Raw genomic sequence first — 12,205 nt, 5'->3', positions numbered from 1 at the left:
GGGGGAGAGAGAGGGGGGGGGGGGGGGGAGAGAGAGGGGAGAGGAGAGAGAGAGGAGGGGGGGAGAGAGGGGGGGGGGAGAGAGAGGGGGGGGGAGAGAGAGGGGGGGGGAGAGAGAGGGGGGGGGAGAGAGGGGGGGGGAGAGGAGGGGGAGAGCGGGGGGGGGGGGGAGAGAGGGGGTGGGGAGAGAGGGGAGAGAGAGGGGGGGGGAGAGGGGGAGAGAGGGGGGGTATGTGGCGAAGGGGGGAGGGATGTGGCTAAGGGCCGGGAGGGAGGGGGCTCAGTAGAGTAATTGGACAAGAGAGATTGCAAGACCAAGTGCGCACAGAGTGCAAGTAAGGCAATGTGCCGCGGGAGAGAAAGAGGAGGTCGCAAGGGGGACAGAGAGGGGACTGGAATGGGCAAGTGTGAATGAGAGGCGCAGATGTAGATTTCATACCCCTCATCAAGGTGCTGATAATAGCCTCCATGTAACCTGCATGGATGCTCAGAAATGGGACTTTACAGGAGGGGTCTCGTGCCAGCATCCATAAGCTCTGCGGTCTTGCCACATCCAGCCGTGAATGGTGGTGGACAATTAAACAACTCACTGGAGGAGGAGGCTCCATTAATATCCCCATCCTGAATGATTTGATTTGTCACATGTATTAACATAGTGAAAAGTATTGTTTCTTGCACGCTATACAGAAAACATACCGTTCGTAGAGAAGGAAACGAGAGAGTGCAGAATGTAGTGTTACAGACATAGCTAGGGTTTCGAGAAAGATCAACTTCATGCAAGGTAAGTCCATTCAAAAGTCTGACAGCAGCAGGGAAGAAGCTGTTCTTGAGTCGGTTGGTATGTGACCTCAGACTTGTGTATCTTTTTCCCCACGGAAGAAGGTGGAAGAGAGAATGTCCGGGGTGCGTGGGGTCCTTAATTATGCTGGTTGCTTTGCAGAGGCAGCGAGAAGTGTCGGCAGAGTCAATGGATGGGAGGCTGGTTTGCGAGATGGATTGAGCTACATTCACGACCTTTTGTAGTTTCTTGCGGTCTTGGGCAGAGCAGGAGTCATACCAAGCTGTGATACAACCAGAAAGAATGCTTTCTGTGGTGCATGTGTTAAAATTGGAGAGTCGTAGCTGACATGCCAAATTTCCTTAGTCTTCTGAGAAAGTAGAGGCGTTGGTGGGCTTTCTTAACTACAGTGTCGGCATGGGGGGGACCAGGACAGGTCGTTGGTGATCTGGACACCTAAAAACTTGAAGCTCTTGACCCTTTCTACTTCGTCCCCATTGATGTAGACAGGGGCATGTTCTCCTTTACGCTTCCTGAAGTCGATGACAATCTCCTTCATTTTGCTGACATTGAGGAAGAGATTATTGTTGCTGCACTGGTTCACCAGATTCTCTATCTCATTCCTGTACTCTGTCTCGTCATTGTTTAATCCGACCCACTCAGGTGGTGTCATCAGTAAACTCGAAAATCGAATTGGAGGGGAATTTGCCTTCATAGTCATGGTGTATAAGGAGTATAGTAGGGGGCTGAGAATACAGCCTTGTGGGGCACCGGTGCTGAGGATGATTGTAGAAGAGATATTGTTACCTATCCTTACTGATTGTAGTCAGAGAGTTAGGAAGTTCAGGATCCAGTCGCAGAGGGAGGTGCCGAAGCCCAGGCCACAGAATTTGGAGAGGAGTTTCATGGGAATAATAGCGTTGAAGGCTGAGCTGGAATCAATAAATAGGAATCTGACATAGGTGTCCTTGTTATCTAGGTGTTCCAGGGTTGAGTGCAGGGCCAGGGAAATGGCGTCTGCTGTGGACCTGTAGGCAAACTGTAGTGAATCCAGGTGGTCCGGGAGGCTGGAATTGGATGTGTGCTGGGGACCCCTGGAGGAGGCCGCATTGGATCATCCACTCAGCACTTCTGGCTGAAGATTGCTACGAATGCTTCAGCCATACTTTTTGCACTGATGAGGAGTCCAGCACATCAGTGCAAAAAGTATGGCTGAAGCATTCGTAGCAATCTTCAGCCAGAAGTGCTGAGTGGATGATCCAATGCGGCCTCCTCCAGGGGTCCCCAGTATCACAGATGTCAGTCTTCAGCTAATTTGACTCGCTCCACATGATATTAAGAAATGGCCGGAGGCACTGTATATTGCAAAGGCTATGGCTCATGACAATATTCCGGCAATAGTCCAGAAGACTTGTGTTCCAGAACTTGCCATGCCCCTAGCCAACTATTCGAGCTACAACACTGGCATCTACCCAGCAATGCAGAAAATTGCTCGTGTACAGGACTTACCTAAGAAACAGGACAAATCCAAATCCGGAAAATTATCTCCCCATCAGTCTACTCTCGATCAGAAAAGTGATGGAAGAAGTCATCCACAGCATGGTCAAATGGCACTTCCTCAGCAATAACCTGCTCACTGATGCTCAGTTTGGGTTCCGCCAGGCTCACTCAGCTCCTGACCTCGTTACAGCCTTGGATCCAACATGGACAAAGAACTGAGGTGAGGTGAGAGTGACTGCCCTTGACGGTGTGACATCAAGGAGCCTGGTCAATGGGAATTGGGGAAAACTCTCCACTGATTGGAGCCATATAAAGGAAATATTTCAAGCTTGGACTGACAAGTGTTGAGTAACATTCATGCCACACAAGTGCCTGGCAATCATCATCTCCAGCAAGACAGGATCTAACCATTACTGCTTGACATTTGATGGCATTACCATTGCTAAATCCCCCATTATCAATATCCTGGGGGTTACCATCGACTAGAAACTGAACTGGATTAGCCATATGAATACTGTGCTACAAGATCAGGTCAAAGGCTGGGAATCATGCCGTGAGTAACTCACCTCGTGACTCTCCAAAGCCTGTCACCCTCTACAAGGCACAAATCAGGAGTGTGATGGAATGCTCTCTACTTGCATGGATGAGTGCAGCTCCAACAACACTCAGAAGCTCAACACCATCCAGGAAGGACAAAGCAGTCTGTTTGATTGGCAGCCCACCCACCACCTTCAACATTCACCCTCTCCATCACCAACAGTGGCAGCAGTATGTACCATCTACAAGATTTTTAAAAAACTTTTACTCCATTCTTAACGTTACAAAGCCAATGCGCAGTGTGGACCACGCAAACCCAAATCCATTGCTTGTTTGTTCCAAAAACCAAATTCAAATTGAATCCAATTCATGGTCCCCACGAGACACAAACAAGGTCCAAGCTGACAAGAAAAGGCATTGCACCCTATCTCAGGCTTCATCTGACGCTTGATCTTAGTCAAAAGATCAAGAAGGGATGGACCATCTATAAGATGCATTGCAGGAACTCACCAAGGCTCCTTTGACAGTACCTTCCAAACTTACAACCACTACCATCTATATCAACCTGTCCAACCATTTCAAGTGGATGGCCACATTTCAAAATGTTTCTCACTCAATGGGCCAATGAGCAAATTTCAGAAAGATAAAGTTTGCACAATATTAAAAAAGCTATGATATGAAAAGTTGCTGAACAAAGAAAAACATGAATAAATCGAGTACTCGAGTGTATTGGGGTGAATGTATGCGCTTCTAGCTCACTCCCAGGCTCAGGGTTCTCACTCAGTCACCTTCACACATTGAAAGTGGATGAGAGTATGATGGTGTGCGTGGGCAAGACTGAGTGAGAACTTGTCTATCTCTCCCCTCACCCCCCCCCGTCCCTTCCTCTACCCCTCTTCCCTCGCCCACACATTCTCCAGTCACTCACATCAGTGGGCTTTGCTCTGGCTGCCTCATGATTCTGCTCCAACATACCTGGATGCTGTTCTCAACACCTGTGCTCACCGCCATTTCTGCTCCCTGAGCTCAGTGCCCCATTCCTGGGCTGCTTGCTCCCGGGTTCCTTGCTCCCGGGGTCCTCGTGCCCCTCTCCTTTGCATCCTAACCCTCAGCTGCCCAGGCCCCCAACTCACCACCGACAGTGTTTGCTGCTCCCCCAATCACATTGTTTCCCACACCTGTGGCTGACACGGGGAAAAAAACGGCCTGTGACTGGAGGAGCTCCATTTAGATTCTGCTCTTCAAACCTACCCACTTGTCCGGCATTTTGAAAACTAGCTCTGGGGGACACATTGGAGGGGCTTTGGGAGCCACACTTGGCTCTTGAGCTACAGGTTGGACAAGCTTGATCGAGACAGACAGACACATGGGACCACCACCAGCTGGAGATTCCCCTCCAAGTCACTCCCCATTCTGATTTGGAAATATATCACCATTCCTTCACTGTCACTGGATCAAAATCCTGGAACTCCCTCCCTAACCGCACTGAAGTTGTACCTACACCAGTGATTCAAGGAGGCAGCTCACCACCACTTTCTCAAGGGCAATTAGGGATGGGAAATAAATGCTGGCCTAGCCAGCTATGCCCACGTCCTGAAAATGAACAGAAAACAATTTGACAGTTGCACCCAGCACCGTAAAGCCATTCCCATCTCTCGGTGCCCACAGTGAAGAGCAGCAGCCTGATGAAGCATTCAGGTGGAGGATGGATCAGAGACAGGAGAAGTATTCCACCCTATGGAAAGCCACACATCGTCAATTTTGTGCGCTTTATCCTAGCATGAGGAGTTTACATTGGGTGGGATTGTGCAGAGTAGCAGAGGAAGGATGGCATATGGGTACCTTGATTACAGTAGAAGGGTAAAGAAAAGAAACAATGAAAAACTTTCATGATATCAGTGCTTTACAGCTAATGAAGTACAATTTGAAGTGTGGACATGACGATAAAATTGTTTGAATGTCGGAGGTTTATTGCACATTGTTTCTGTTGATATTATCTGGATGGTAGGTTATCAGAAATGAAGGTATCAGTGCCCCCCAGACCAATCTCCCTGGCTCCAATACAACCTCAACTTCCTCCTTCTCTTGCACTACAGTTAAAATGTCCTTTGTATCTGGCCACATGCCTTCCTTTCCAAAAGATGTGTAGGTTAGGTGGATTGGCCATTGTAAATGTGCAGGGTTTCGGGGGATAGCGGGGGTGGGCCTCGTCAAGATGCTCTTTTGGAGATTCGGTGCAGAATCAATGGCTGAATGGCCTCCACCTGCACTGTAAAGATTCTATGGTTCTACACTGACAAGTTAGATATTGTGTCCTCACTTTCCACACCATGTGGTTCAGCAAACACAGACCATCCTGCCAGCAAGCTTCACAGTCAGACTCAGTCTTCACTTGCTGTGTATCTAGGAAATGTAGTAGGCCCAGAGGTTGAACAGAGAACCCTTGTCATTTGGGTTTCAGTTAGTGGGATATGTCGCACACTTCCACACAACTCCCACAACTTGAAATGGTGAAAGGGTGAAATGTCCTTTTCTCCAGAACAGTGAAATCTGAGGAGTGACCCAACAGTGATGTTTAAAATGAAGAAGGGGTTTGATAGGGTAGCCATGGAGAACATGCGAGGGAGTTTAATATTAGAGGTCATGAATAAGCTGGCAATAGGAATTCAGGAGGAACCTCCTTACTCAAGAGTAGTGAGAATGTACAATTTGGAATTTATTTTATTCTTTCACAGGATGTGGGCATCACTGGCAAGGCCAGCACTTGTTACCTATCCTTAATTGCCCTTGAATTCAGTGGCTATTTCAGGCAGTTAAGGGTCAACATCCACATTCAGTGGGTCTGGAGTCACATGTAGGTCAGGCCAGGTAAGGATGTCAGATCTCCTTTCCTAAAGGACATTAGTGAACCAGATGGTCTTTTATGACAATCAATGATAATTTCATGGTTACCATTACGGAGATGAGCTGTCAATTCCAGATTTATGAATCGAATTTAAGTTCCTCCAGCTGTTGTGGTGGGATTTGAACCTGTGACCCTAGAGCATTAGCCTGGGCCTCTGGATTATTAGTCCAGTATATTCCCACTACACCACCATCCCCGTTGACTCACCTCATTTCGAGGTGAAGAATAGAATAGATCTTTTAAGGGTAGGTTCATGACAGAGAAAGGAATAGAAGGGTATGCCACGGGGCTGAAGCAGAAACACTTGCTGTCAAATGGCCGGTTTGTGCACTGTATAATTGGATGCAATTCTCATCAGACTGTTCCTAGGCTCCACACTACTAGCGAGGCTTATTAAGCAGTAATTAGATAAATGCATAGTATCAACTAAAACAGTAATTACAGACTATTGGTAACAAAGGCATTTTTCTTGCACTCACTCAGTACAAAACTGTGCTTGGATCATGGTTGCTGATCAATGTCATGTTGACTCTTATTCTGTAAACATCTTCAAAGGTTCCCACTGCCTGAGCTCTAAACTCAAACTTTTCTATCATCTCTCACTAAGCTGGTCTTGTCCACAAGATCCACCAGTCCCTTTCAGGCCCCAGATTAGTTTATTAATTGTTCTCCCTCTTCAAGTTCTGTTCACTCTTCTTCAATTCTGCTGTCATCACCCCTTGAAAGAAAGAAAACAACCCTTAAATCCTCCGACCTTGCAAATAAGCACCCCATATCCAACCTCTCTAAATATGTCACCACATCCCAAGTCCATGCCCATCCTCCTTGGATCTCCATGTTTGAATTTCTGCAATGAGGTTTCTGGCCTGCCAGTGTTAAAACAGTTCTAGGATGTAATCTGAGATTCTTGTTACGTAATTGTGACCATGATAAACCATCTCTTCTCAAACGGTCTGCTGCCTTTAATGCACACCTCGTCCTCCTCCAACACCTCTCCCTCTGTTATCCAGTTGGGTGGGACTACACTTTCCTGGTTCCAGTCTTATCTATTCACAGCCATTGAATCGACTCAATAGCTGTTCATCCCAATCCTGCACCGATACGCTTAGTGTCCTCCAAAGATCTGTACCTGACCCCCTCCTATTTCACATCTACATACTGCTCCTCCCTGACAGTGACCAAACACAAAGCATGTTTGCAGACGGCATCCTGTTCAACCTCACCATCAAATCCCCTGGCCCCGTTCCATCTCTAAATTATCAGACTGTTCATCTGACATCTTCTCCAACTAGATACTGGGAAAACCAAAGCATTATCTTTGGTTCCTGCCACCAACTCTCCCTGGCCAAATAAAACGTTCACAATCATGTTTGACCAAAGAAACCTCTGACAACCTATCCAAGTTATCACTAAGACCACTTACAGTTCCATCTGGAACATCACTTGATTCCACCACTTGCCTCAGTGCATCTGCCTCGTCCATGACTTTGTTACCTCTAAACTTGACTATTCCAACTCACTACTGACTGACCTTCCACATTCCACCTTCAATCATCCGAAGCTCTGCTGCTGTGTCCCAACTTGCACCGTATCTCATTCGGCCATCACCCCCTCTGCTTGCTGATCTGCATCTGTTTCCCAGTTAAGCAACATTGGGTTTTAAATGTCTCACTATTGTGTCCAACTCCCTCATCCCTGTAATGCGAAGCATCTTGGGATATCTTACGACATTGGATAAATAAAAGTTGCTGTGCATAAATGAACTGCTGCATTTTCCACATTAAAAACAGTGACTGTACTTCAAAAATACCTCCTTGCCTGTCGAGCACTTTCGGACATCCTAAAGTTGTGCTGATGTAACCAACCTGGAGGGTAGAGCAGCCGAGGCCTGAAGGACCAGATAGGAATGGTTTATCCAGGAGGATTAGCAGTACTGCTCCAGGCTCCACAAGAAAACTTGGGCCTCCTCCTGCCTGAACTTGCAAACCCATCTGCCGAATGTTCACTCATTCTGGGTGGGACACTCCCCTCATTTCCTCAAACACCACCTTACTCTATGACTTCCTGAAATTCCACCAGCACCCAGTGCATCACCTGGAAATCTTTTCACTTGATTTTGTGATGCACTACTGGTAAGGTATGCATTTGTCGCCCTTTGTGGTGAGCCACCTCCTTGAACCGCTGCGGGCCATGTGGTGTAGGTACACTCATGATGCGATTAGGGAGGGAGTCCAGGATTTTGACCCAGTGACAATGATATTTCCAAGTCAGGATGCTAAGACACTAGGGGGGAACCTCCAGGTGGTGGTGTTCCCATGTACCTGCTGCCCTTGTCCTTCCAGCTCGTACAGGTTACAGGTTTGGAAGATTTTGTTGCATTGGTGAGTTCCTGCAGTGCATTTTGTAAATGGTACACACTAATGCCACTGTGCACCAGGTGGAGGGAGTGAATGTTTGTGGAAGGGTGCCAATTAAGCAGGCTGCTTTTTCCTGGATCATGTCGAGCTTCCCAAATGTTGTTGGAGCTGCATTCATTCAGGCAAATGGAGTGTACTCGATCACACTCCTGACTTGTGCCTTGTAGAAGGTGGACAGGCTTTGGGGAGTCAGGAGGGGAGTCACTCTCTGCAGGATTCCCAGCCTCTGACCAGGCACTTGCAGTCACAGTATTTAAATGGCTGGTCCAGTTCAGTTTCTGACCAATGGATGTTGATAGCAGGGGATTCATTGATTGTAACGTCAAAGGGAGATGGTGAGATTCTCTCTTGTTGGAGATGGCCACTGCCTGACACTTGGGTGGTGCGAATGTCACTTGCTAGTTGTCAGCCCAAGTCTGTATATCATCCCGGTCTTGCTGCTATGGGCCTCATGTCATCTGTCCCTACCCGAGCTAAAACTTAGCTTAAGGATTTGGACATAGGAATAAGTATGCCATATGACCCATCGAGCCTGCTCCACTGTTTAACAAAATCATGGCTGATTTGATAAAAACCTCAAATCTGCATCCCTACCCCAATAACCCATCACCCCCTTGTTTACCAAGAATCTATCCACCTCTGCCTTAAAAATATTCAAAGACACTATTTTAAATTGCCTTTTCAGGAAGAGAGTGCCAAAGGCTCACCGTCCTCTGACAGAAAAAAAATTCTCATGGCCATCATAAATGATTGATCCCTTATTTCTAAACAGAGTCTCCCAGGAGAGGAAACATTCTTTCCACATCCACCTTGTTAAGACCCCTCAGGATCTTATGTTTCAATCAAGTTGCCTCTTAATCTTCTAAACTCCAGTGAATGCAAGCCTAGCTTGTCCAACCTTTCCTCATAAGACAACCTGCCCATTCTAAGTATTAGTCTTTTAAACTTTCTTTGAACTGCTTCCAATGCATTTACATCCTTCCTTAAATAAGGAGATGAATACCATACACAGTACTCCAGGTGTGGTCTCACCAATATCCTGAATAACGAAAGCATAACCTCCTTATCTTTTGTATCCAATTCCTCCCTTTGCAATAATTGATAACATTCGATTAGCTTTTGTAATTACTTGCTGTACATGCATATTAGCCTTTTGTGATTCATGCAGGAGGACACCCAGATCCCTCTGCACCTCAGAACTCTACAATCTCTCACCCATTTAGATAATATGCTTTTCTTTAATTCTACCCGCCAAAATGGACAATTTCATTCTCACTTAACTTACCTATATCTTTTTGTAGCCTTCGTGTCCTCTTCAGAACTTACTTTCCTACCTAACTTTGTATCATTAGCAAATCTGAAACCATCCCTTCAAAGTCATTTATATAAATTCTGAACACTTGAGGTCCCAGCACGGATCCTTGTGGCACATCATTCATTTCATCTTGCCAAACTGAAGACAACCAATTTATGCCTACTCTCTGCTTCCTGTCAGTGAGCCAATCTTCTCACCATGCCAATACACTACTCTCTATAACATGAGTTTTTATTTCCTGCAATAATATTTGATGCGGCACATTATCAAATGCTTTCTGGAAATCTAAGTACATTACATCCACAGGTTTCCCCTTTATCCACAGAACAGGTTACTTCTTCAAAGAACTCCAATAACTTGGTGAAACATAATTTCTCTTCGCAAAAGCATGTTGATTGTCTGATTACCTTGAGCTTATCCAAGTGTCCTGCTATAACATCTTTAAAAATAGCTTCTAGCATTTTCCCTACAACAGATGGTTGGCCTCTTTCTGTCTCCCTCCCTGCTTGAATAATAGAATTACATCTTCCAATCTAATGGGACTTTCTCTTAATCCAGGGAGTTTTGGAAAATTAAATCCAATGCATCAATACCTCATTAGCCACATCTTTCAAGACCTTAGGATGATTCAACCGTCTTACAGGGCAAGGTTGGAAACACTGACAGCTGTTAATATGCTCCATCATTTACATCGCTGTTAAAATTAACTGGACTGGGACTCAAAAAGTAGGTACATATATAGTGGGCACCAAGTACCCTCACCACAGTGACACCTGCAGAATCCTGATGCAAGAAACATGCATCGTGTCAGAATTATTGCCCTGTTCACCCCTCACTAACCTCTAACCACATAAACTGTACAATTAGAGACCCAACAACACAGAATGCCTGAGGGTGCAGATTGTAAATGACGACAACTGGTGACACATGGGCAGGTTTGAGACAAGGAGCGCTCTCCCAGTGCCATTATCCTCTATATTGGTGGCCTGTTAAATAAGTGAAAGGGTGCCGAGTTGCAAAGATTAATGTTTAAAATCTTGGATATTCCATTTGCACTGATTATACTGCCTCAGTGTTCAGTTGCTTCAGTCTTCAGATTGGGTTTTCACGGGGGACCAATTACTGGTTGCTAGGAAACAAGAAAGGTGCCATAGGAACAGTGAAAACAGGAGAAAGCTGCTCAGGGATTAAATTTTTCATTTGTATATTATTACTCAGTTTCTTGCTCTCCAATTCAGCAGTGTTACAGCAGAGTCAGTCTTTTGCATTTGGGTGTCAATCTATAAAACACCTAGAAGCAGAGCTGCTGTTATGAAACAAGTTAGAAGGTTTCCATCTCATCTCCTAGGGACAGGAGCGGAGCAAGAATAAAACACAGGGTCCTGACACAACAGTCCACAGCGTGATCGGCAATCAGTCCCTCTCCCTAACATATAAATCTGCACTATACAAAGAAACAGGACCGTACATCAGTGAATGCAGGTTAAGGCACCCAGAGCAGAAGAGACACTCCAGCAACTGAACACTGCAGGAACTCCCAAGACTTATAACAATACAGATTCTGGAATTAAAACTGTGAACACCATTTTGCATTTATCTAGTATCTTTAAATTAGTAAAATGTCATGTGCCACTTTTACAGGAGCATTATCAAACAACATTTGACGCTGAGACATGTCAGATGATGTTACAGGAGAGGTGAACAAAAGCTTTGGAGTTTCCTAAAGAAGAGAGTGAGGCTCAGGGAGTGAACTAAACAGGGGAGGTGAGCGAAAGGAAATTGGGCCCGAACAAGACGGATTGGAGATCATAGAATCCCTACAGTGAAGAAGGCGACCATTCGGCCCTTTGAGTCTGCATTGACAAAGTATTACCTCCAAACATGCAATGAAGACATAGGAACATGTGAATTAGGAGCAGCCCCTCGAGTCCACTTCACTATTCAATAAGATCATTGTTGATCTGATTTTAACCTCAACTCCACATTCCCGCCCACTCCCAATAACTATCACCCCCTCTGAATTGCTTCTAACGCAAGGGGCAGAGATTCAGTGAAACTGAGCAAATTTCTGATCCATGCTGGGAAGTTACTGATCTTGTCACTGAATTCTTGGGAGAGAAACAGGAGTTGTTTAAATTACAAAAATAGAAAATTCTGGAAAGGTAAATCAGGAATCACTTGACAAACAAAAAGGGTCAAGTTCACCTTGTTCTCCTTCTAGCACTCGGTTAGTTGCCACAGTGCTGAATCCCTACAGTGCAGAAAAAGGCCATCCAGCCCATCAATTCTGCAGCTTCTATCCCCATAATCCCATGCATTTACCATGGCTAATCCACCTAACCTACACCTCTTTGGACTGTGGGAAGAAACACACGCAGACACAGGGAGAATGTGCAAACTCCACAGTCACCCAAGGCTAGAATCAAACCCGGGTCCCTGGTGCTGCGAGGCTGCAGTGCTAAGCGTTGTGCCACCATGATGCCATTGGTCCAAACACATTGGTTCCTCATCTATAAACAGATGGATTCGGGAATGTTTACAGTCCATCTGTAATAACTTTCAATTTCCAGCAGTCACAGGAATTCCTGTCTGTTTCACTATTTAAAGGTAAAGTCTCCATAGTCCCAGATGACCAAAGGCTGCTCTCCCCTTTGAGGGGGGAGGGCTGACTGGTGGTGATTTAACAGGCAAGGGGCAAGGTCGAGAAGGCAGATCTTTCATGAGTAACCTCATGGTATGAGGTTTGAACCTGCG

General features: G+C 45.9%; 1 protein-coding gene across 1 annotated transcript in view; it reads right to left on the bottom strand.

Moving 5' to 3' along the window:
• Positions 1-12,205, bottom strand: part of LOC144497728 (rab GTPase-activating protein 1-like) — a 421,278-nt gene that overhangs the window by 15,533 nt on the left and 393,540 nt on the right. The window contains exon 19 of the mRNA XM_078219169.1: positions 10,560-10,580. Coding sequence (XP_078075295.1) covers positions 10,560-10,580 — 21 coding nt within the window. The remainder of the gene's footprint in view (positions 1-10,559; positions 10,581-12,205) is intronic.

The sequence above is a fragment of the Mustelus asterias genome, chromosome 8 (genome assembly GCF_964213995.1).
Source record: "Mustelus asterias chromosome 8, sMusAst1.hap1.1, whole genome shotgun sequence".
NCBI lineage: Eukaryota > Metazoa > Chordata > Chondrichthyes > Carcharhiniformes > Triakidae > Mustelus > Mustelus asterias.
The sequence above is the reverse complement of the archived record's forward strand: the minus strand, read 5'-3'. Positions and strand labels throughout refer to the sequence as shown.